The following is a 25,641-nucleotide window of genomic DNA, read 5'->3' on the forward strand; positions in this document are numbered from 1 at the left end:
TAGCAACTCTATAATCATTACCAAAATGTCCGTACGTCCATTTTAAACATGTGGATTTTTTTTACTTTTTTAACAACAACTTTTTATGTGTTCTAATCATCTGATTGATCTGATTTTTGGTATATTGATTCCTGGGACAACAAAGTATAATGTTATAAGCGAAGCAACTCTATAATCAAGTCCTAAAAATGTAAGTATGTCCATAAACATAATCCTATATAAAGCAGTTTTTTCAACAAATTTACTTACAAATTTACTTACAACTTTGCTTCGACTCTTATACATTTATATTTTGATCATTCAGGTCTGACACTATATAAGTGTTAATGTCCGTTTGTCCTATTGTTTCAGTGCTTCGCTTTTATGGATGTTGTCATCCTTGTTTTTTCATATTTACGTGTTATGTCCGTAAGCAAAGTTGGTGTTGATATCCTAACGTAATCTATAATGCACAATTATAATCTTGCCACAACGAAATTTTAAAACTGTAATTTAACTTTGTTGTTAAAAAAATGTGTTAGCAAAAGTTTATTTAATTTTGTTTAAAAATCATAGCTTGGCAGCCGCGCTTTAGCTTCATGTAAGCCGCAGTTTTTACTTCTTACAAATAAAAAATCAGCTTGATGTCTAAAATTGACATGTTAATTTGTCCGATCTGTAAAATTTTACTTGGACCCAAGCTGTTTTAAATTTGCGGCTGGTGCGCGGCTGCGGAGCTTTGGCGGAAACATATGAAAGTTTTCTCATGTAAACCATTGAAAAGAAAATATTACAACAGGAAGGGAGCCGAGTTTTTCCTGCAAACCACGGCGGACAAACTTTTCAGGTAAAAAAATATTTTTCTTCCTCTATTCAATGCTAAGTTTGTTACAGAGGTTGTTTGTTTGTTTTTTAAGTAGCGAAGCTACTCTATAACCCCCTTTATTTTTTATCTGGTAGCCTTCATAAGTGGAAGTAGTTATTGCTCGGGTGCTTTAAGAGCAAGATGGATGTGATTTTTTGTGGAGATTTCCCGTTTAAAATGTGAAGCAGCGTATAGTGCCTAATAAAAAATGACGTCTACAATACAAATGACCAAATGATAGACCGGTATACATTTTATGTCTTTTTTATTAGGCTACTTCTTAAGATGTTGTTAAGGACATGGGATAAAATGGGAAAAATTTTATTTTTCTGGCTGCTATTAAACATATGCCTTAAGATTAAAAATATTACATTTCGCTACATATGAATTATGACATCCTTATTTAATTAATTAATACTGGACTAACATCATTTATTATTAATAATTTTCTCTTAAATCCTCAGTTTATAAATATAAATATAACTATAAGTTTATTTTTAAATAGCTAAAAAAATAAACGCTCTTTTAATTAAGAATGCTTTATTTTTACCTTTTTCACAAATTTTAAATCAATTTCAGACGCATTAAACAACTTAAAGTTTGAAATAGATTTAGACTGTAAAAATGGATAAAATCAGCAATTTTTACATTACTAGCGGCTTCGCCCCTCGCCTCTAGGGGCTTTGCCTCAAGAGGTATAATTACATCTTTTATTACCTGGAGATCCCCCACTCCACCACTATTTAAAAAAAAATGGCGATGGGATTTTGTTTATGGGCTATTTTCTTGGGGGGTGTGACACCTAAATAGCCTAAAACCACCACAGGACCAGTAGGTATATTTCCTGAAGAGTAGAATCCGATCGGTTCAGTGGTTACCGAGATCTTAAGGGACAGACATCAAGCTACTTTGTATTATAGATTGTTTTATTTAAGTTTGCGGCTAATTTAAGACCGTTCTTTACATTTTATAATTCTATGCATGATGTTACAATTTGATTTTTTAAAAATACAAAAGGCCTAAATTCTCATAAAAAGTAATGTTTCATAATTTGTATAGTGAGGAAGAGATGATTAGCACAAGTTTGAATTTATATCTACGATTAGGAGCTCCAGATATTGCAAGGTAAGATTTAATTTTAACAAAATATTTTAGATTAAGTCGAAAATACGAAGCAAGCTCTTTTATTTTCGGTCACTATGAAGGCGGCATTCGGCTGCATATCTATATAACCGGAGAAAAGCTTATAACAATCTTTAGTAATAAATTCTTAATAATACTAATGATGCGTAGACGTGTGAAAAAGTCAGATTTTCTTAGCCATGCAATTTTCGTAATTGGATCAGCCGTTTGGTCCTAAGCCGTCTTCAAAATTTTCTATAAAAAATCTTACTCAGTTTATCCGACTTGATACCATGTTATATATTAACTAATTGACGAGGCGAAAATGTTATTTTAATTTTTGTAATATATATACTGCTAGTAGGCAATGATTTTTAAATTTGTATCATCTCTATAGATACAGTATAAATATACATATACATATTAATGTGTTTGTGTTAGAGAGATAGTGAAAAAGAGTAAAAAAGAAAAATATAGATGATAGATAGAGAAAAAAAGAGAAAGAGAGAGAAGGAGAAATATAGAGAGGAATGTAGAGAGAGATAGAGAGAGTGGGCAGTCATTACATATCTAAGATAAAAATCTTTTATCAAGTAAAGAACAAACCTACCGACGGGCACATGTATATAAACAAATTCTTCGCTTATAACGAAATGTAGTTATATGAAATATTTTTCTACAGGCTTGGAGAAGGGGTGTCAGTATCCATAGCCGTCATTAACTCATCTCCAGAAGTACGAAAAGGATTAATATTTATACCTGACACCCATGGATTTGCTTTCATTATGGCTCCGGATGAAAATATTGCCGAGGTAAAATTTAAATTGACGTACATTCACGTCCGCATAGTGTTTTATAATATTTGTAAAAATTTCAGCTACTTAAAAAACATTGAACTATTTTCTCAGTTACCATCTATAATAGCATGCTATTTTACACAAAGGTTCATAAACATATTTTTTACTAGATAATGATTCATTTGTAAATTGTAGTAAGATTATCTATAATACAAAGTAGAACGATGTCTGTCTGTCTATTAGTCTGTTTGTTTGTAACAAAGGATCTCGCTTACCGCTGAACCGATCGGGTTCTCCTTAACAGGTTAGCATAGGTCCCGGGAAGGTTTATAATTAAATTGGGGAGGGTACTACCACCCTCCCATGAGTAATCGCCCATAGAAAAAAATTAACCCCTCCCCCACCAAAAGAAAATTAATTTAAAAATAAACTAAAAAAAAATTGGGGTTGCGGGGGGATTTATAAGAAACTTTACCTAAAATGGGAACAATAACGAGATCCTTCACTACAGTCACTAGACATTCTGTTACTTTTATGTAAGGATAGTAAATTAGCTTTTAACAAATGTTTGCGTAGTATGACTGCATGTGGTGTTAATTTAGAACAGATCCTAGAATAATTGTTGCTTTACCAAGTTAATAACAAACATAGCTAATTCAAATTTAGTGAATTTGTATAATTTAATCCAATGAAAGCACTAACTTTAATTTGCCTTACAATCAGGCATTTGGGGATGGGACAATTGAGGCTAATAATTGTTTTACTTTTAATTCTTCTCCCATTAATTTGAGCTACCTAAGGTAGAAATTATTCCATATACTTGGGGGAAAGTTATTTTTTAGAGAAGAATAGATGAAAATTGGGGTATAGTCCCTTTCATGGCAACGCACCTTAAGGGGCGATTCTTCGTATTTTTCACAGTAGCTTTTCTCCTATTTCTAGCCCGAGGGGCTCTAACCCTGCGGGGCCAATTACTTAACCCTAGCTGGATCTTTAAATCATTTTAGTGGTAAGCCAGATCGGGGTGCGCCGAAAATGCTGTGCTCTCATTGGTGGAAAGTTGGCTCAGCACTAAATTGATTTAAAGATCCAGCTCCTGTGGGGGTAATCAACTAACCCAATATAACCTAACCTAACCTAAAATAACTTATAAAAAGCCATTTTAAAAATACGACGAATCGCCACTTAAGGTGAGTTGCCACGAAAGGGACTATTCCTGAAAATTGAGATGATGCGAATTTATTTAGTATTAAAATGTTTGTATTTCAGCATGGCAAACGGATTGAAGTTATCGTGGCACCGTTCAGTACATATCAGGTTTTAGTTTTTTCTTTGTTATTAGTAAAGTAGCTTCTTTATAAATAGGGTATTTCAGTACATCTGTCTATACGTACAAGTATCTTAGTTATCCTTTCCTTTTCACCCATTAGCAACCCACTGTTATCAACGTTTACTTTATCTGAATGACATCCACACATAATTGTAGATTTTAATGATTTAATTATTTTAATTTTAGTAGCTACCTACGCTATATCGAAAAACGTAATTTATGATTTTTATATTTCTAAAATTCTATGAGTAGTGTACTTTAGACTTAATAAAACCGTTTGATATCTTTTAAATAAGTCCTCTTTAACCTTTTTAGCTTTTACTTCGATAAAAGGATGCTCAACATTTGTAAGGCTCTAAAAACGTCTACAGTCTCCTAAAAGTTTGTCTGTGTGTCTTTCACATATATTTAGTTGTATTCCTCTTTTTTAAAAATGTTTAGAATTATTCTAAACATTTTAAGTCGTTTTATTTGGTTCACATGTTCACAAATGAAGGAAATACCCTTTTTAGATTCCAATGCATGATTAGGCTAACCCTGTAATTGTCTATTTTCAGGTCCTGTTACCACTCCGTATGACCTCAACTGGAAATATTAGCTTGACAGTGGAGCTTCTCACTGAAGGAGGAACAGTTAAAATACCTGAAACTTGTAATATCCTTGTCAAGGATAGAGGTTTTGATACATACAGGTTAATTTTTTTAGCGGTTTCCCTTAAAGTGTTTAGTTAAAGCCACTCCCATTATTTTGAACAAAATTGTTTGTGTGTGTGTGTGTGTGTGTGAGGGGGGGGGGTATTATATTGTCTGCTGTTTATTACTTGTGTAAGTTTATGTAAGCAAATAGTGGGTTGTGGGACGTGGGTAGTCCTGCACGTTTAGGGCATCAAAGTACAGTATTAAATTTAAAATATCCCAATTAATAAGATGTGTGTGTTTCCTACAAAATCTTAAAAATTAGCATAATGCATAAAAGTTTTTACAAACCAATGCCAGATGATATATAAATCAAATATTATATCTATCTGTAAAATTCTTGATGATTTCAATTTTTACAGCTTTCGAACTAGGCTTGGCAGCCGCCTAAATTAAGCAGGGATATTAAGGGATAAGATAATGGACGTTAAACTGATACACTTCTGTTGAAAGTTTGAACACTATTAGTTTGGAACCAACCGATAAAAAGTACCCAAACATTTTTAGGATAAGTTAATGTGATAAAACTTTGGACACTTTATAATTTAGAAGTCCAAATTCCCGCCCTCCCTTAGTTTTAGGGTTCTGCAGTGAAAATGTTTGCCTCACCTGTTAATAAAAAAATCACAGTTGTATTCCATGCAAAAGTTTAAAAAATTTTGCGGTTGCGGGATGAACGCAGCTGCCATTTCTTTTTATGAAACTAATAATATTTTGCCGTAGGTTCGCGTCTGCTGAAGTTGATTTATCCCGTCCTGGAAATAGTCTTCTCAATTTTGACTTGAAACCGCAGGGGATGAACAAACTGTCTGTGGTTGTGAGTCAAGGAGTTGTTGGAGCTTTACAATTTGAAACAGATCAAGCGGTAAGATTAATATTATTTTAGACAGTATTTATTGTATAACAAGGATAGTAAATAATCTGTTGCGAAGCAGCGACAACTAAAAAAATAAATTATTGTTCTTGTAAGTAACATGTGGGATGTGTTATAATATATTGCCTGTTTATTGTGAATCTACTCCCGAAATTGGTTATGTTTGTCTGTACGTCTGTCTTTTCCTCTGTAATGGTGCTTTCTATTTGGTTCTCTCTCACATATATAAAAAGACAGTATTTAAATTTTTCAACCTAGTTCAACGCTCTATACCTTTTTATATATGTCCTACTTCTTAGTTGTATACCGACTTTATTACATTTTTTGTTAACTTCCTTGCTCTTACTTTAATCCAGCTGTAATTCAAAACTCAATTAATTCGAGAAAAAAATGCTAATAAAGTTTTATTTGTCCTTAATAATAAAATTAAAGAATTTCTTATGTAAAAATCATTTCAAATATTTTCATTGTACAATTTTCTAGTTACGAATCATTTTAAAAAGCTCACTGAGCAATATCTATTAAATTCTTTAACGAATTAATGTATGAATTTAAAAATTTAAATCTGTTGAAAATTTGACCAGACTCTAGAAAGTAAATGAAAGTCCAGGATTAAAGATCAGAATCAATAAACTGAGAGTGTTATGATATAAAATTAAATATCGAATTAATAAAAGATTTTAGAATTAAATAAAATTTAGTTTAAAACAAAATTTGAAATGATTATGTAGAATTTTCTCTTTTTTTTGTTAACAAAGAGGTAGCTTTAATTATCAACCAATGTGAGTTGCAACTAATGAGAGACAAGATCTTTGATTTTAACCAATGAAAGACAGGAGTTTTCATTTCAACAACTATAGAACTTTAATTGCAACCAATAATAGACAAGAGTTTTAATTGCAACCAATAATAGACAAGAGTTTTAATTGCAACCAATAATAGACAAGAGTTTTAATTGCAACCAATATGTGAGACAAGATCTTTGATTTTAACCAGTTGAGAATCAAGAGCTTTAATTGAAACCAATGAGAGACAAGATCTTTGTTTGTAACCAATGAGAGATAAGAGCTTCAATTGTAACCAATGAGAGACAAGATCTTTGTTTGTAACCAATGAGAGATAAGAGCTTCAATTGTAACCTATGAGAGACAAGATCTTTGTTTGTAACCAATGAGAGATAAGAGCTTTAATTGCAACATGAGAGACAAGAGCTATAATTGCAACCAATAAGAGTTATAAATTAGAATAGTTGATAAAGGATAGATTGTCTGTTAAAATATTTTGAATGATCTTCCATGTCCATTATTGTTGTACAAATATAATCCAAAATAAGTTAGTATATTTCCATGAATATTAAATTCTATTTTCTTTGCATACACATATGATAACAGAAAATAGAAATATGAAAATACTTTATTGTATTTTTGAAATGCTTGAGAAGTCTTGGTATAACAAGATTTTCAACATAAGAGAAAAAGTGTTATTCATATATAATATTGTTTCTTTCTTTATGCGGCAAAAGATACTCTTTACTTTCCTATGTCCATATGTCTGTCTGAAAGGAGAAATGTTATTTATTCTGCTGTTATCTAAGATAGATGGATAATTTTTGGTGAAATTTCCACCATTTTAATACTCTGGGAGACATCCATTTTCTATCACGAATCTTAGCAAAATTTTATAAATTAAATGTATTTTTTTTCTTATGCTATTTAAGATATACAAATAAATGTATTGTACAGACAGATTCCATTTTACTATAAGCATCTGTTATACCTCATACTTTGTTTGTCTATTTGTCACATATTGAGTCTGTCTGCCCATTTGAATTCTGCTTCGCTACCTAAGAATGTTGTCATCTTTGCTTTACAAAATTTAACAATTTTGTTTTTATTTTTAGAAAAGTTGTGAAGAATCAATTTCTAAAATGGGAATATTGGTAGAACTTTTGAAGTACAGCCTACAGGAACAAAATAATTTAATATCTGCACTGTCCGCAAGGTAAATTTTTTTTTCAAGGACAAATTTTATGGTGGTTTCTCTAAAATGCTTCGTCGAACACAGAAACCCCCAGTTATTTTTAATGAATTGAAATTAAGGTTCTCTTTTTATTGCAATTTATCTTAAATCAAGTTTGGTTAGTTTATGTTGGACACAGGGTAGACCCTCAGGTATAGGGCCCCCCTCAGTGGTTAGACATGAAGAAAATACACCCTCCATTTTTTTTTATTTCATAAAAAATAAGGTGGTTAGTATTTCTGTCCCCGCTAGGAACTGTGAGGAAAGCACCAATTTTATTACTTTCAGCGCGATAATCTAATTCTTTAAAGCTGAAGATCCCTACCTACGTATGTATATGTAAACTAATGTAACGCTTGGCATGGCTCTTTAATGATTAATGATTAAAGTAGTATTTAAACTACAGTAGGGGATATCATACTTTTACATAAACCTTGGATACTCTTTTTAAATATTGATTGGTTAATACAAACTAGCAGTGTCCAAAACTTTCAACCAATAATTTCAACCTATAAAGAGGTAATTTTATTTATATCCATTGAGGATGCACATTGATTTAACGTTCCAAGTCTTAGACCCTAAGATACCTGAATTATTTAGATTTTTATATTTAAGAACGCTTTGAAATTAGTAATTGCTTCGCCCCTAGCGGTAATTAGGGTCGGGAAGGTCTGGGAAATAGGCTAAAACCACCGCAAGACATTGATAGAGCTTTTTTTCTTAATTAATTAGGAGCATAAATTTTAATTACGTAATATGTAAATGCTTTCTTGAAATCTAATTGAACCTACAATTTATATTTGAACTTTTCTAAATCCAGTTAATATTTGGTAAACTCTATGTGTACATAATTGTCCTTGATTTCTCTAAATATTCCTCTCAAAATTAAATCTTTGATGTATACAGTTATTAGATGGTTGCAAGATGGTACAAAACAGCATTATACAGACATTAATGTGTAAAAATTTGAGATATTGTTGTACATATCTCCGATAATGATAAACAAAAATTATAGTATTATTAGTTAACGAACACTGCTACTTTGATCCAATTAATCATAGTTTGATAATATTACCCAGTTTTGAGACGAATAAGATACAGAGTTTATAAAACTTTTGGTAACAGTATTATTTAAAGTCCAATGTCCCCTCCCTGCATTCAGCGAGGAGAGTAATTCTAAAAGTGCAGAATTGTTGAAACATTCTAACATCCATATATAAATGATGTGTAGTCAAATATTTGCTCAAATATAAATTAGGCCCACCCACTACATTACACATCCAACTTGAAAGAAGAAGTAGATATTTAAATACATCACAGTGCCTTCGAAGGTGCTTTGACTTTAGTGTCAGAACCTAAATTGGGACATAGTGCATTTCATTACCCTAGGTTAGGTAACTTCATTTCACTTTTCAATAAAATCTAAAATGCAGCCGTTTTTGAGAAAATTAAATTTGAAAATTTCAAGTTCAATTTTCACCCACTAGGAGTTACCGCATAATCATGACAAGAAAAGCAAAGATTATTTATTTAAAATTTCGAACAACTTTGCTTTTATAAAGTTCTTCATAAAACCACTCCTGAAGAGAGTTAATTAATGGCCATTTTTATCAATTGCTTTGCTAAGGTCACGGAAATTCAGCCTTAAATAAATCATATATAGAGAGGTTTTATGACTGACTTTATAATAGCAAAGTTGTTCAAAATTTTAAATAAATTATCTTTGCTTTTCTTGTCATGATTATGCGGTAACTCCTAGTGGGTGAAAATTTAACTTGAAATTTTTAAATCTAATTTTCTCAAAAACCGCTGCATTTTAGATTTTATTGAAAAGTAAAATAAAGTTACCTAACCTAGTGTAATGAAATGCACTATGTCCCAATTTAGGTTCTGACACTAAAGTCAAAGCACCTTCGAAGGCACTGTGACATATGTATATGCATGCAGGAACATTTGTACATTAATAAATTGAAAGCGATTAAATTATGTATAAATGTGATAAATCTAATTGCTGAACCGATATAGTTCTCCTTTTACATTAACGCTTCTCCAATGATCTGGGAAGGTTTAAAACTAGTAGGGGAAGTGCCTTGCCATAAACAGGCGCAATTCACTACCATGCACGTTAAAAATGATTCCTACTGCTGCTATGTCAGGTGCGAGACATAAATGGTAAGAGTAGGAGGAATGCCTTGGCTCATAAACAGGCGCAACTCACTACCATGCACAGTTAGGACTTCTCAAAGGTCGTGCAATCAACGGGTTGGTTGTCTGATGGATGTTACTTAACCTAATATCCTTGGGTGTTAGAGTATCGCATCCTATTACACGTAAATGATGCTCTCACGTAAAATTGAAGTAGAATCCCGCTCTTACGAAATATTGGTAATTTTGGGAATAAAACTACCATCCTCCCAAGAGAAATTGCCCCTGGAAACGAATTTTTTTTAAGATTAAAAGTTAAGTTTTACCCTCGCATTTCCAACCAATAATTGATTTAATTCTATTCTATTCATATCTTCTTTTTGACAGAGTAGCTGTACTCATGAAAAGGCAGGGAACTGAGGGGATTAGATAATGAACGATAAATTAAAACAAACTAAACTATAAGTACCCCTTAAATAGAATGAAATACGGAATAGTATGAATACTGTTGCTGTTTTGAGCCAGCAAATGGGATAACTTGTTACAAATTTTCACAAATAGAATTGGTATAAAAATAAGCATTCTTTTATTGTCTAAATATTGTATTATGTAAAATTAAATCCTAATTTGATTTTGATCAGATTATAAAACCCTGTTCTTAAAAAATGTAAAATCTGATGTCTATTAAGTTACCAAGAAGTGCTTGCCTGTCAAAATTTGGATGGATCCTTCTCTATTTTCCCCTCAACCAGGTAATAATATCGGAATGGACTTTCACTTTCAAGGAAAGTGGATCACAATCAAAACTTTTGAAAACTTGTTTAAGATGATTATTTTAGGTTAGGCTAGGTAAAGTAAGCGTTAGCTGTTCCCCGGTTGGGTGTCTTGCAAAAAGAATTAAACACCCCTTAAAAAGGGAAAGAGTAAGGTGTAGGGTGGTTCTGATGTCACTCGCAGGTTTATGAATATTATGCCATCGGAAAAATGGTTATAACAAGATTTTTGATAAGGATACCAATATAAACCCTTTTCTCTTAAAAAAAAATTTTAATTTGATTTTAAAGCAAGGATAAAAATGTTTATGGGTAGCGCAGCAATACAATGTTATAAATAGGAAGGGAGGAAAGAGTGAAAAATAGCGCTAGGATATGCTTTAGGGGGTAATAAACCCCCCTAAAAAACTTTCGTGCGTTCTGTAAATTTATTTTTATAATAAAGGGGGGGGGGGGGAGGCCGGGGGGTAAAATATATCATAATTCCTGAAATGTCCTTTAAAATATTAAAACCATCCTATCGAAGTTAAACCTTTTTAAAAGAATTCCAGAAGAAGGGAGGAATGGTCTTGTTAGTTTCTTCATTCATTGTGAACATATTTATACAAAATTATTGTTTTAATTTAGGCAATTTAATATTTAGTTGAGCGTTACTTTTATGAATGTTGACATCTTTTTTTAATGTTTCTTCACCTTTCACTAAAATGATTGACAACCTATTAAATGGAAAGATGTAAAGATATCTTATATCTATCTATCACAGATTCATGCACAATGCACATCTTTTGTTGATTGAGTATAAAGAAATTCTGAATTGTCTTGGATATGTTGAAACCGGTTTGTGGCCATTTCCCTCTCCCCCTTTATGGCCTAAAAATGGGGAACACTTTCGCTTTCATGAAAAAACTTAAAAATTGTTTCAATAAGTGGGCTCGTATTAACCCCTTAGCTGACGATAACGTGAACAGTATAAAATAATTTATTTTAAAAAATGTTTTTTTAGTAGCGAAGCTACTCTATAATTCATTAGTAGCGAAGCTACTCTATAATTCACTTTGTCCGTCCGTCAGTCAGTCCGTCCGTCAGTCAGTCCGTCTGTCCGTAACGCTATGGGGGAAATGGGATTTACTCAGCTCCTATAAAAGATAGAATGCTGAAATTTTTTGACAACATTCCCATCATTAATGAGCACAACTGACTATAACACATCATTGGCGTTCGGACCGATTTTTAGCAGGTTTTAGGCTATTTTTATATTTTTCACATTTTTCTCCATATCTTCAGTGTTTATGGTCCGATTTTCAAAATTTTTTCAGTTAAGATATCAAAATTAAATTTCCCGTCGTTTAAAGGAACAACCATGAAGGCCAGACTGCCTTTTTAGCAGGTTTTAGGCTATTTTTATATTTTTCACATTTTTCTCCATATCCTCAGTGTTTATGGTCCGATTTTCAAAATTTTTTCAGTTATAGATATCAAAATTAAATTTCCCGTCTTTTAAAGAAAACAATCATGATGGCCAGACTGCCTTTTTAGCAGGTTTTAGGCTGTTTTTTATATATTTAACATTTTTCTCCATATCTTCAGTGTTTATAGTCCGATTTTCAAAATTTTTCAGTTATATATATCAAAATTAAATTTCCCGTCTTTTAAACAAACTAACCATGACGGCCAGACTGCCTTTTTGGCAGGTTTTAGGCTATTTTTATATATTTAACACTTTTCCATATCTTCAGTGTATATGGTCCGATTTTCCAAATTTTTTAAGTTAAGGATTTAAAAATTAAATTTTTTGTCGTTTTAATAAAACAACCATGACGGCCAGACTGCCTTTTATCAGGTTTTTGGCTATTTTTATATGTTTTACATATTTCCCCATATCTTTGTTTATTTTGATTCAATTTTCAAACTTTTATGGGATATGGGTATCAAAATAATTTTTCCCATTGTTATGAGCATCTTTAATATAATTTACTTTGACCATCGTCATCATGCAAAATAAAACAAGGTTTCATGTTTATTTTATCCAATAAATCTAATCTTGATTTTAGTAAAAATCTACCTGTACGTATTCCCATCGACGATTTTTTGTGCTTCGCTACTTATGGATGTTGTCATCCTTGTTTATTTTTATTTAGGGTTTATGGTTTCTAGTCTCGTTTTTTTACGATTGTAATAACTTTTTTTGTATTCATGTGATATTAATGAAACTTTATACAGAGACTACCAACTACTTTAACTAGCTATGTTTTAAATTTCATCGATCTACGTTGAAAGGCTAACGAGTTAATAACACTCAAAGACAATCAACATTTTTTATTTAATAGTATAAAAAAAAGACTTTTTTAAGCATAGTACCTACGGATAAAGATTGCATAATTAAAGGGATTTAAACGTAAAAATCGATCATGAAGCATGAAAGAACGGTGATTCTCATTTGTTTAAGGAATCTAAACAAAAAATTTCAGACTCCTATCTTTATTTTTTTAATGGTTTTTTTTTGCACAAAAAGTTAACGTTAATTTTGTGAAAGGAAAAAAATAATTAATCCGAAATTTAAATGTAAAACCTACGGACAAAGATTACATAATTATAGGGGTTTAAACGTAAAAATCGGACACAAAGCATAAAAGAATGGCGATTTTTATTTGTCTAAGAAATCTACACAAAAAATTTCAGACTCCTATCTTTATTTTAGTGGGGTTTTTTTTGCACGAAAAGTTAATGTTAATTTTGTTACAAGAAAAAAATAATTGATCCAAAATTTAAACCTAGTAAATGAAAACTAGCATAAATCCTGCCATGTGGGTCTGCCCCCAACCCCTTACCCCTTACCAATAAATGAGGTTCATATTAGCAACCTAACTATACAACATGTTCTACCTTGTAAATATATCCATAAATGAGGGATCTTTTATTTTTTTCAGTATGGCTTTGCAACCGATAAATATCCGCTAGATTATAATCAGTTCTCAGCCATACTGAAATGCATCATATTACAGGCAATTTTCTCTCAATTAATAAACCTTTAATAATTAAGGCAAATAATATTAATTCAGGACTAATTGGTACCCAAACTTTTATAACCATTAGTAAACATTAGACTGTAAATTACATTTGGTACCCAAAGTTTTATAACCATTTGTAAACATTGGACCTTGTACACTTGGTACCCAAAGTTTCATAACCTTTAGTAAACATTGGACTGTAAATTACATTTGGTACCCAAAGTTTTATAACCATTTGTAAACATTGGACCTTGTACACTTGGTACCCAAAGTTTCATAACCTTTAGTAAACATTGGACTGTAAATTACATTTGGTACCCAAAGTTTTATAAACCTATATAGCTATATTAACAATACTTTTTAACAAATATTGTTAGCAATATAATGGCTATAGAATAACCGTTATTTTAATCGTTTTGTACGTCGTTTTTTCGTTACAAACTGTCCAATTTAACAATACTTTTTAACAAATATTGTTGGTAATTTAATGGCTATAGAATAGCACTATTCACTCCGTTTTTAAGTTTTTAACTCATGTATTTTTTTTAATATCTGCGGACAGCTGTCTATAATACGATGCAATAAATAACTATTCCAGTATGACTTCCAAACTAATTTATATCCGCTGAATAAGAACCGGTTCCAAGCCATACTGAAAAAGTCATGTATAGAATTGTATTACAGACATTTTCCTACAATTACTAAAATAAAAATCATAAAGAATAATGTCAGTTTTTTTTAGCACAGGCCTTAATCCGTTTAGGGCCCACAAAACTGGTTTTAATCTTATAATTTTCCATTTTAATATCCGCAGACAGGTGTCTATGATACAATGCAATAAATAACTATTCCAGTATGGCTTCAAACCGATTTATATCCGATGGATTAGAATTGGCTCTAAGCAATACTGAAAAATCATGTTTAGCTTTGTATTACAGTCAAATTTCCACGATTATTAAAAAAAAATCATAAAATTGATGTTAATTTTTTTAGCACGGGCCTTAGGCACCTCAGGGCCGCCAAAACTGGTTTTATTTGTATATTTTTTCATTATAAATAACTGTGGAAAGCTGTCTATAATATGATGCGATAAATATCTATTCCAGCATGGCTTTCAAACCAATTTTTATCCGCTGGATTAGAACCGGCTCTATGCAATACTGAAAAATAATGTTTAGCTTCGTATTACAGTCAAATTTCTACAATTATTAAAATAAAAATCCTAAAATTAATGCTAATTTTTTTAGCATGGGCCTTAGGCACCTCAGGGCCCACAAAACTGGTTTTATTTGTATATTTTTTCATTCTAAATAACCACGGAAAGCTGTCTATAATACAATGCGATAAATACCTATTCCAGTATGGCTTCAAAATCGATTTATATCTGCTGGATTAGAACCGGCTCTAAGCAATGCTGAAAAATAATGTTTAGCTTGGTATTATAGTCAAATTTCCACAATTATTAAAATAAAAATCCTAAAATTAATGTTAATTTTTTTAGCATGGGCCTTAGGCACCTCAGGGCCCACAAAACTGGTTTGATTTGTATATTTTTTTTCATTCTTAATAACCGCGGAAAGCTGTCTATAATACAATGCGATAAATACCTATTCCAGTATGGCTTCCAAACCGATTTATATCCGCTGGATTAGAACTGGCTCTATGCAATGCTGAATAATAATGTTTAGCTTGGTATTACAGTCAAATTTCCACAATTATTAAAATAAAAATCATAAAATAATGTTAAATTTTTAGCATGGGCCTTAGGCACCTCAGGGCCCACAAAACTGGTTTCATTTGTATATTTTTTCATTCTAAATAACCAGGGAAAGCTGTCTATAATACAATGCGATATATACCTATTCCAGTATGGCTTCCAAACCGATTTATATCTGATGGATTAGAACCGGCTCTATGCAATGCTTAAAAATAATGTTTAGCTTGGTATTACAGTCAAATTTCCACAATTATTAAAATAAAAATCATAAAATCAATGTTAAATTTTTTAGCATGGGCCTTAGGCACCTCAGGGCCCACAAAACTGGATTTATTTGTATATTTTTTCATTCTAAATAACCGCGGAAAGCTGTCTATAATACAATGCGATAAATACCTGTTCCAGTATGGCTTCCAAACCGATTTAAATCCGCTGGATTAGAACCGGCTCTATGCAATACTGAAAAATTATGTTTAGCTTCGTATTACAGTCAAATTTCCACAATTATTAAAATAAAAATCCTAAAATTAATGCTAAATTTTTTTAGCACTGGCCTTAGGCACATCAGTGCCCACAAAACTGGATTTATTTGTATATTTTTTCATTCTAAGTAACTGGAAAGCTGTCTATAATATGATGCGATAAATTGATTAATTTAAGCATGTTAGAATTGTCCTATAATTTTCAAACTATGGATTTCCAGCCAAAAAATAGTTGATCAACAGTGCAGTTTCTCTTTAATTTATTTGCCTTGTGGCTTTTCTTGGATGTAAATAAATATCTAGGTTTTCAATTCAAATATTATGCTTATTTTATTCTAAAATCTTTTTATCATTTTTAGTCTTTTAATATCGCTAGGATTTGTAGTTGCATTTTAAAAAAGAGCGAATAATGAGATTTCCCTTTTATTATTGTTATTATCATAAACCGGTTAGAAGATATATTTTTCATGTCAGATATACTTTATACTCAATCCTTTTGTTTCTATACAACAACAATTATGACCATAGTTAGTGCAGTGGTAAAGTACACAATGTTAAATTAAAAAATAGATTAACCATGAATGTCCGATGACGGGTAAATAAAATCTGAAATATAAATTACGCAAGTGAGTACAAAATATATACGCATATTTTGGTCAATTTTGGTGTTTTTTAAAAATGCTAAATATAATGATAACTATTAAAACAATTTTTAAGTATAACTTTTATCTTATTAGGATAACAATTAAAAAAGAAAAATATGTTTACTATATGCAATTCGTGTTCAAACACCTAATTGAAAAAAATAATGCAAGATATAGCTTTTATTTTAAGATAGACGAGGGGCAACGCCCCCTAGAAGCCTTTAGGTATTATTAAAGTGGGAGGGGGATAAGTCAACCGCATTTCTACTTTTTAATTTGAGTTTTAATTAAAAATATTATAAAAAAAATTTAGGTAGGGGATTTGAAATTGGCGCATTTGTATAAACACCAGTTAATGCACAAAAATAAGGGGGGAAACAAAACAAGTTTTAAAAAATCCGAGATTTCGAACTACTGTCATCTGAATGTCCAAGTTTTTTTATGGGGGGGGGGGGGGAGGGAGGTTGGGTTAAAATTCAGGGAAGGAAGGTTGGTGGAGGGGTATGTTATAAATCTCAAATTTTTTTGGCTGCAATTGTGGGTAAATTGATCCTGGTAGGGAGGGGATAAAATATCAGTTGTTTACAAAAGCTACAAAATTTTTACTTTGCGTAGCTGCGCTACTTAAAAAACTAATGTAAAGGCTTGGGGTAATGAAGCAGACTAAAACTTGGCTCACACTATCAAACAAACTCTGATCATATACATTATAAATACAATACACAGAGACAGTGTCTATTCTTCTTTAATTTATCAGATTATGATATACCAGTGGTTTTGCCCCTAGCCTGTAAGGAATTTGTTATAAAATTGGGGTATGAGAATAGCCTATAACCAATATATATAGAAAAGTATGTTAAAAAAACTAAATATTAGGGTACACCGACAATTCTCAGGGATATACCTCCTAAATGACAAAGGTCCTAAAGGACAAACGTCCTAAAGGGACATCTCTTAGGTAAAACCAAAAAATTTAGTTTGAAATCTTCCAAAAATTAAGGCAAAATCTAACAGTGAAACAATGTAAAAATCAAATCCAATAATTATTTTTATTCAAATGTTTTTTTCTCTTTATCATTTAAATATCTGAACTTATATTAATTAACAATTCAGAAATGTTTGTCTATTTCCATGTATAGTATTATGCCCATTTTGTGCATTATACAATATACATTTAATTAAAATTGTTTGTATTTTTATCATGTATGTTTTATTCCAAAAGATGAATAAATCATTTAAACACAACACAATATACATTTATAATAGACATAAACGTGCAAATAGTAGAGAGAGAGGGGGGGTATCCACCTAAAGCCTAAAAGTATATAAGGGGGAATAAAACGGTAAACAACGATTCTAATATTAGTCTCCTAACGCTTTTTGGGGTGGGTGAGTTCCGAAAATTCCTTGGGCAGGGGGAGGGGATTATTTAACCCACCCAGCCAAAATATTGTGCATGCCCCTGAGATAGACTTATGCACCTTCTTTACAAAAGAAAATGTTGCCAATATTTAAGGGTTATTTACCTTTACGTGAATATTATTCTTCAGATGATAAATAAACATTGAAATACTTTCCTTTTTTTCTATTAATTAAAAATTATTCTTTAATGTAGAATAGCTTCGCTCTTAAAATATCTTTTTTTACTATTCTAAAATTTGTAAAATTCATTCATTCCAATTCATAGAAAGATTACTTTGTGTCAAAATCTTTTTTTTCACAATTTTTAGTAACGAAGCTACTCTGTTAGTAACCTTGTCTGTTCTTTTGTTCGCCTTCCTCCCATACTTTTTCCTATTTTAATCTCTCTCTCATTCTCTCAATTCTTTCTTATAGACTGTTAATTACACAGGTACACTGGCCTCTCATTGGCTAATTTTTTTCAACGAGATAATCAGAGTCAGACACTTTTATTAGGTTCATTTTATACTACGGAAGGGGTAATTTTGTTTACATTAATTTATCGTACGTTGTCTTTCACCTTAAGATGATACGAAGTTTTTTCATCGGATGAGATACAATTAGTTCTTTAATATTTTTAAGCTAACTTTAATTGAATTATAGTCATTAACTACTTTAATTCATACTTCTTCTCTATTTTTTTTTCAATCATATTCCCTTATTCTAACTTCATTAAGCTTTGATACTATTGAACATAATCGTTCTTGTTTGTTCTCAGATTTCTCCTGAAACGTGTGTGTGTGGGTAAAAAGTTTGTAGACATTATTGAATTATTAACGTCAAGATCTTCATAATCTAATATTTCTCCTGTGCAAATTTTTTTATGCAGAGCAGCTATTCTATTACTAAGGTACGTTCGTCCGTCACTCCTTTTATACGTAAGGTTATGTATTTTTAATGTTCTGTCTAAAACTTAAATTTGACTCCAATAGCCTTATTTTTTTCTTATTCTCCTATTGATAAGCACATAATCGCAACCTTTTACCCTAACCTTTTTCTCGCCCGCCTTTCCGTATGCTAACCCGCGACCGTGGCTCAACACGTAGCGCATCCGCTCGTCGTCGGGAAGGTGATAGGTTCGAGTCTCGGTCCGACACCGCGTCATAACTAAGACGTTAAAAATGGTTCCCACTGCTACTATGTCAGATGCGCGACGTAAATAGTTAGAGTGGGGGGAATGCCTTGGCCCAAAACAGGCGCAACTCGCTACCATGCACAGTTGGGACTTCTCAGACAAAGGTCGTGCATCTCAGAGAGTTGGTTGTCTGAGGGTGATTGGACGCTTTACACCGCAATCATAAGTATTGTATGTATGTTCCAAGGTGCGTGGATAGAGGTCTAGTACTCGAAGCGACACCTAGCCCCCTAAACCGTCATCAACCTCCCTCAATTGCTTTTAACATCAAATCTTGACTAATGATTATCTTACTGAAATAATTTTTAAAAAAATTTGTTGTAGCTGCGCTACTTATGATTTAATTGTCCTCGTTAAGGCACACACTGAAAACAAAAAAGTTCTTCCTTTGATATTCACAATTTTTAGGATTAATGTTGAAAGTATAAAATTTACGCAAAGAAACATTTTCGTTTGGGTTTATGATTGAAAAAAAAGCGAAGCCATTGATAATACGCATTAGCTTTCCACAATATACCTAATTATTACAGGAATCCTCGTGTAATGTTGGAAACAGATAGGAATAGTCAGGATAGATTTTTTATGAAGAAAAGCTCTTTTTATGACAAATTTCTATTATGTGATAATTATTATAATAAAAACTTTATGAGCGATCAAACACTGTTTTAAAGTCTAAAATGCGCTAATTGATTAAAGATAACATTTTTCAAATGGAAATACTGCTTAATTTTTAAATCTTTAACCAATTGAACAAAGAAAATTAAACTACATATAATAGAGTTGAATAAAGAAAACTTACGAAGTGACAAATAAACGAATGGGTATATATACAGAGTAGCTGTGCTACTCTTACTGTATGTCTTATTCTCTAACATAAAGTAGATATTTATTGAACTCTACAGAACACTTTTTTCCTCAAATATTTTTATATTGTGAATAAATATTATTTCTAGATCATCAAGTGGCAGTATTTGGTTAACAGGACATGCTATACAGGTTCTTACTGAAGCTTATATAAATCAACTAGGTAATATTCTATATCTTAAAGTAACAGGATGTCTGTGTGTCTATATTTGGTTAACAGGACATGCTATACAAGTTCTTACTGAAGCTTATATTAATCAACTAGGTAATATTCTATATCTTAAAGTAACAGGATGTCTGTGTGTCTATATTTGGTTTAGAGGGCACTATTTTATATAGAACGCACTTTGCATGTTAAAATGAATATTAACAAGGATGACAACATCCATAAGTAGCGAAGCACAAAAAATCATGGATGGGAATACGTACAAGTAGATTTAAAGTTTATTTGTTAAAATGAAGAATAGATTTATTGGAGAAAATAAACACGAAACCTTGTTTAATTTGATGATGGTCAAAGTAAATTACATAAAAGATGCTCATAACAATGGGAAAAAATATTTTGATACTGATATCCCAAAAAGTTTTAAAATTCGACCAAAAACATCAAAGATAAGGGGAAATATGTAAAACATATAAAAACAGCCGAATACCTACTAAAAGGCAGTCTGACCGCCATGGTTGTTTTCTTAAAACAACAGGAAATTTAATTTTTATATCCTTAACTTGAAAAATTTGGAAAATCGGACTATATACATAAAAGAAATGGAAAAATAAGGGAAAAATTTTAAAATAGCCAAAAACCTGCAAAAAGGCAGTCTGACCGTCATATTTTTTTTCTTTAAACGACAGGAAATTTAATTTTAATATCTATAACTAAACAATTTTGACCAAATCTGACCATAAACACCAAAGATATGGAGAAAAATGTGAAAAATACAAAAATAGCCTAAAACCTGCTAAAAAGTGGCCCGACTGCCATTGATGTTTTATAGCTAATTGTGCTCCTTAATAACGGAAATGTTGTCAAAAAATTTCAGCTGTCTATCTTTAATAGAGGCCGAGAAAACCACGTTTCCCCTTTAGCGTTATGGACTTACTGACGGACAGACAAAGTGAATTATAGAGTAGCTTCGCTACTAAGAACATAGAGTTACATTTGCATATCCTAAAATGAAAATGACAATATATAATGTAAGATTCAAAAGTAGTTTTGAGAATTCTTTTGTTATAGAAGAATTGTTTTTAATATTTTGAAATATAAGTTCTCCCTGAGAAGTTTGTTTTTATAATAATATTTTATGAGTGTGTTTATGTTAGAGTACCTTATAATGGTGGGGGGGGGGGGGGTGTTACCCCTTTTACCATTTCCAAGTAGACATAGAACCTACCCCCCAACAAAAGCTAAGTGCATGCCATAGTCTTCTAATTTCCAGTTAAAGGTGTATAACCCCTTCCCTACACCGCAGAAGAAAGTTTTACTAATGAGAGATTTTTGTCGCGTTTTACAACCCCCCCCCCCCCAAACAAAAATGATGTGCACGCCCCAGCATGAGAGAATGTTTGAGAGGAAGTAATTCGATATTCATAACGCTTCTTTTATCTTTTATTCTGCTTTTATTGGAAGAAAACAAATTTGAATATCTGACTTAGGCATATTATTATTTATAGTGAAGCTACTCTACAACTCACTTTATCTACTTGTTCGATGTGATTTTCTCTACTGTTATAAGAGATAGAGAACTGAGATAGGTCCGTAAGCAGGGACGGAGAGAAAGTTTATAATAACGTTTTCTTATTCGTTGGCTTAACAACTTTAAGGACTTTTATCGAATTTTAATTGGTTGTTTTATTAAGTTGTGTGTCCAAACGTTTTAACTATTAGTTGTAATCTACAGAAGGGGTGTTTTTGTTGAGGACAATATGTATTTTTCTTAGGTGTTTTTAAAGATTACATTGACCACTGATCGGATTTGCTTTTCGTTTTTGTTACGCTACTCTTTTTATGGTCATAAATATCCTTGTTGTTTAGATATAAAGCTGAGAATAGATGAGAACCTGATAGAATCCGCCAGCGCCTGGTTGATAATATCCTTGTTGTTTAGATATAAAGCTGAGAATAGATGAGAACCTGATAGAATCCGCCAGCGCCTGGTTGATATCTTCACAATTATCCTCTGGAAAGTTCCTGGAGCCCACCATGTTTCCAGATGATAAGAAAGTTCCAGTTGAATTCAAGGTTAGAAATTAATGAAGAGAAGCGTTTAATAGTGCTTATGATATGCTGTCATACTGGCCTACCACTGGTCAATTACAATGTATACTACCATTGTCATGTGTATTGTCATTTCATTGGTTATTTGTCATTTTTTAATAGGCACTATAAAGAGCTTTAAATGTAGAAAGAGTTTAGGAATAATCCGACTACATTATTCGATACATAATTTCGGTACAGCTACAGAAATCAGCATTAACAGTTGGAAGAAAACTTTGCTCGGGGAAAATATACTATCCAGAAATTTCGTCGCTTGAAAATTTATGATACCAAATCCTCGTCTGCTAAGTATTTCTTTTAAGTTTGACGGATTTTTCCGTCTGATTGACGATCTTAAATAATAAAAACATTATGCTTCTATTAATAATAATTAAGCATTATGAGCTAAACAACATATAATTAACTTTCAGCACATTATTACTTAATTAGTTACAGAGAAAGTGAAGGAGGATAAACCTTGTAGAACACGCTTAATGTGCTTAAATGTGACAATTCTTGAGTTTCCCTTTCAACTAAATGGTCTAAATTTTCTTGCTAATAAGAAAAGAAAGAGAAAGAATGCAATGTAAATAGAAATGTCTCTACAATTTTGCCACGGACAACTTAATCATACTAAATGGTCAGGGCTCGGCAGCCGTAAACCGCTAATTTAAACCTGATAGGCAGCTAATAAGATTTTACAAAAGGAAGGACAGATTGCCATGTTAGAATAGGTTTTTATAAATCCAGCTAATTTTCAGATTATAAAACCTCGAATTTATGCGTTGCTGGCTGCCGAGCCCTGCAAATTGGACACTGTTTGCTTTTGCGACAATTTTCCACTGAAACTTTTTTCCTAGGATGTATCTTTAACTGCTCATGCTGCTATTGCAATTCACAAGGCTTCTGCAATTTCCAAGGTAAAGTTAAAACATTTGCATAAACTTTTAAACAGATTAGAGAACAGAAAATGTAAATGTATTCAGAATTAAAACTGTGCGGAAAAAAACAAGGATAATATCTATATCTAACCGAAAAGAGAGAAAGCGACTTGAATAGATAAAGATAGAGAGAAATATCAGGAAGAAGGGGCAGGGAGTAAGGGAGGGGACAATGGATCGAATATTCAATTTTTAAGGAGTCTCAGACTTTGGGAACTGGCTTAAAGGGAATGTGCACGAATACAGCGGATTCTTACTGATTTTGGGGACTTGCGCATCAATGCCCCGCTAACTAGTTGAGCTAGTTTTGAATATGCAGACAGAAAAGTTTGTTATTTATCGCTGGTTTTAACAAATATTTTTTCCCAAGAAAATGTCTTTTCATGTATAGAAACTCTACTGTGATATTTATGTATTAAATAATCTAAGAACCGCTTGAGTTTGGGGGTCTGTTATAAATATATCAGAAGGGTTGAGGTAGTTCTGAACAAGATTTTTCTAGTGATTAATTACAGAATGTTTACTACATTGTGATGTGTTGATAATTTAGTTTTCAAGTAAATGATTTTTTCTTAGAACTAATTTTGTTCTAAATTAGGTTACCATGATCCCTTTACAATTTTGGTAAAATTTTCTTGATAAATCTGGTTTTCATTGCTTTTCAGCGAACCCTCTTAAATTGAATCAATTGCCCATTGTCCCCTCCCTTACTCCCTGGGAAGAAGGGGACATTACAGTGTAGATTAGAAGTTGAAATAACCAAGTTATTCCTTAAAATTTTTAATAGGTTGTTTCCAAACTAGGAGTGTACAAATTTTTCAACCAATAATTCTAATATACAGAAAGAATATTTTTTGTTATTATCATTGAGAATGCTCATCAAGTTATCGTCTATTGTTTTACCCCATAAGATCGCTGGAGAAATAGAGAGACACGGAGGGTAATAGATGAATAATGTTTCCGTGACGTACGTCAACGCCTTATAGAGTTGCTGCGCTCCTATAAAAATGTGTGTACTGTGCCCTTTATATTATTAATTAGAATATATTTCTATTCAAATATTTTTTTATTTCGTGCAATTTTAAAGCAAAAAATAAAGTATTCCATTTGTTAATTTTTAGACAAATTTAATATTTATTTACTTAGATTACATGATTGTTAAACTTTAACACAAAATTTAACATAAAAAAACAGACATACCAATACTTAAGGGTTGATTTTATCTTTTAAAAAAATCCTAAGTGACAGAATAGTTCTTTTCTAATGGTTCAAAGAGAACGATGACAAACACAGTGTAGACTGAGAATGTACTCAAGTAAAAAATTACAATTGCAAATAACCACTAAAATACTACTTCCTAAAGTTTGGCCTTAAAAACTCTTTTTGATCGTTAAAGTGATGAATGAATATTTCTAAATTTACTTCTATAACTCAAGAAAAACCCTATGTACGGTACAAAACCAGATCCTTATTTAACCCCACCATATTTGGGACGAAATAATTCAGGGATTTAAAGAGATAAGACAATGGCCAATAAATTGATGTACTTCCTCCATGATGATACAAAAATTAATATTAGTGGTTAAAACGTTTAAATACTCAACTTAATGAAACTAACAACCAAAATCCATTAAAGTCCCCAAAGTCGTTAAGCCAATGAATAAGAAAACGTTATTATAAAATTTGGGGACTAGTGCAATAAACAGCCCATTGTCCCCTCTTTCTCTAGAAAAAAAGCAGTGACAGAAATTATGATTATTGATTATTATAGAGTTTAACAACGATGTACAGAACAAGTGTTTACAACGCAACATCTTGGCTATCATCTCAACTGTATTATCTTGACAGACATGGTCATCCATTTGCGATAGGTGAATTTTTAGCTGCGCTTCTGATATATAATTAGTGTATCTACGTCTGTATGTCTATTAGAAGTAATGTTTTTGTGCTTCGTTACTTATGGATGTTGGTTCTCAGCCATACTGAAAAATTATGTATAACATCATATTATATCCAGTTTTCTACAAATATAAAAATCTTATAATTGAATATTTTTATATTCGCGGAAAGATGTTGATAATACGATGCAATAAATGACTATTTTATATTCCGAATGTTAAATGAATACTTCTGTATTGATTCTAATCAGTTTCTGATAATTTTAAAGGATTAATTTGTATCTCTTAGAATAAAATTAATTTATTTCACTTTGATAAATGAAAACATTATGGAAATTTATTTACCCCTCTTCCTTTATTGCACATAAAATAAATCTTTCCATAAGATTTTAACGTTTTCTAATAAAATGCACTTTTGCACTACTATCTGATTGTATGTGTGTGCTTGTATTTGTGTGTGTGTGTGTAGACTGAGTCTGTAATAAATTTTTCCAGTATGGCTTCGAAACCGATTAATATCTGCTGGATTAGAACCGGTTGTGAGCCATACTGAAAAATCATGCATTGCATCGCATTATAGACAATCTTCCACGAATAATAAGATAAAAATTAATAGCATCCAGTTTAGTTGGCAAGGG

The 25,641-nt window shown here is 31.7% G+C and overlaps 1 protein-coding gene across 1 annotated transcript in view; it reads left to right on the forward strand.

Annotated features, from left to right (window-relative positions):
- Positions 1-25,641, forward strand: part of LOC145326548 (CD109 antigen-like) — a 74,852-nt gene that overhangs the window by 33,558 nt on the left and 15,653 nt on the right. Inside the window, exons 26-37 of the mRNA XM_080169919.1 lie at positions 779-826; positions 1,904-1,969; positions 2,649-2,778; positions 4,033-4,080; positions 4,651-4,784; positions 5,512-5,653; positions 7,563-7,663; positions 10,516-10,578; positions 20,000-20,073; positions 22,016-22,149; positions 23,025-23,084; positions 24,877-24,976. Coding sequence (XP_080026045.1) covers positions 779-826; positions 1,904-1,969; positions 2,649-2,778; positions 4,033-4,080; positions 4,651-4,784; positions 5,512-5,653; positions 7,563-7,663; positions 10,516-10,578; positions 20,000-20,073; positions 22,016-22,149; positions 23,025-23,084; positions 24,877-24,976 — 1,100 coding nt within the window. The remainder of the gene's footprint in view (positions 1-778; positions 827-1,903; positions 1,970-2,648; positions 2,779-4,032; positions 4,081-4,650; positions 4,785-5,511; positions 5,654-7,562; positions 7,664-10,515; positions 10,579-19,999; positions 20,074-22,015; positions 22,150-23,024; positions 23,085-24,876; positions 24,977-25,641) is intronic.

This window comes from Acartia tonsa, chromosome 8, assembly GCF_053477335.1.
Source record: "Acartia tonsa isolate MP-2025a chromosome 8, ASM5347733v1, whole genome shotgun sequence".
NCBI classification, from domain to species: domain Eukaryota; kingdom Metazoa; phylum Arthropoda; class Copepoda; order Calanoida; family Acartiidae; genus Acartia; species Acartia tonsa.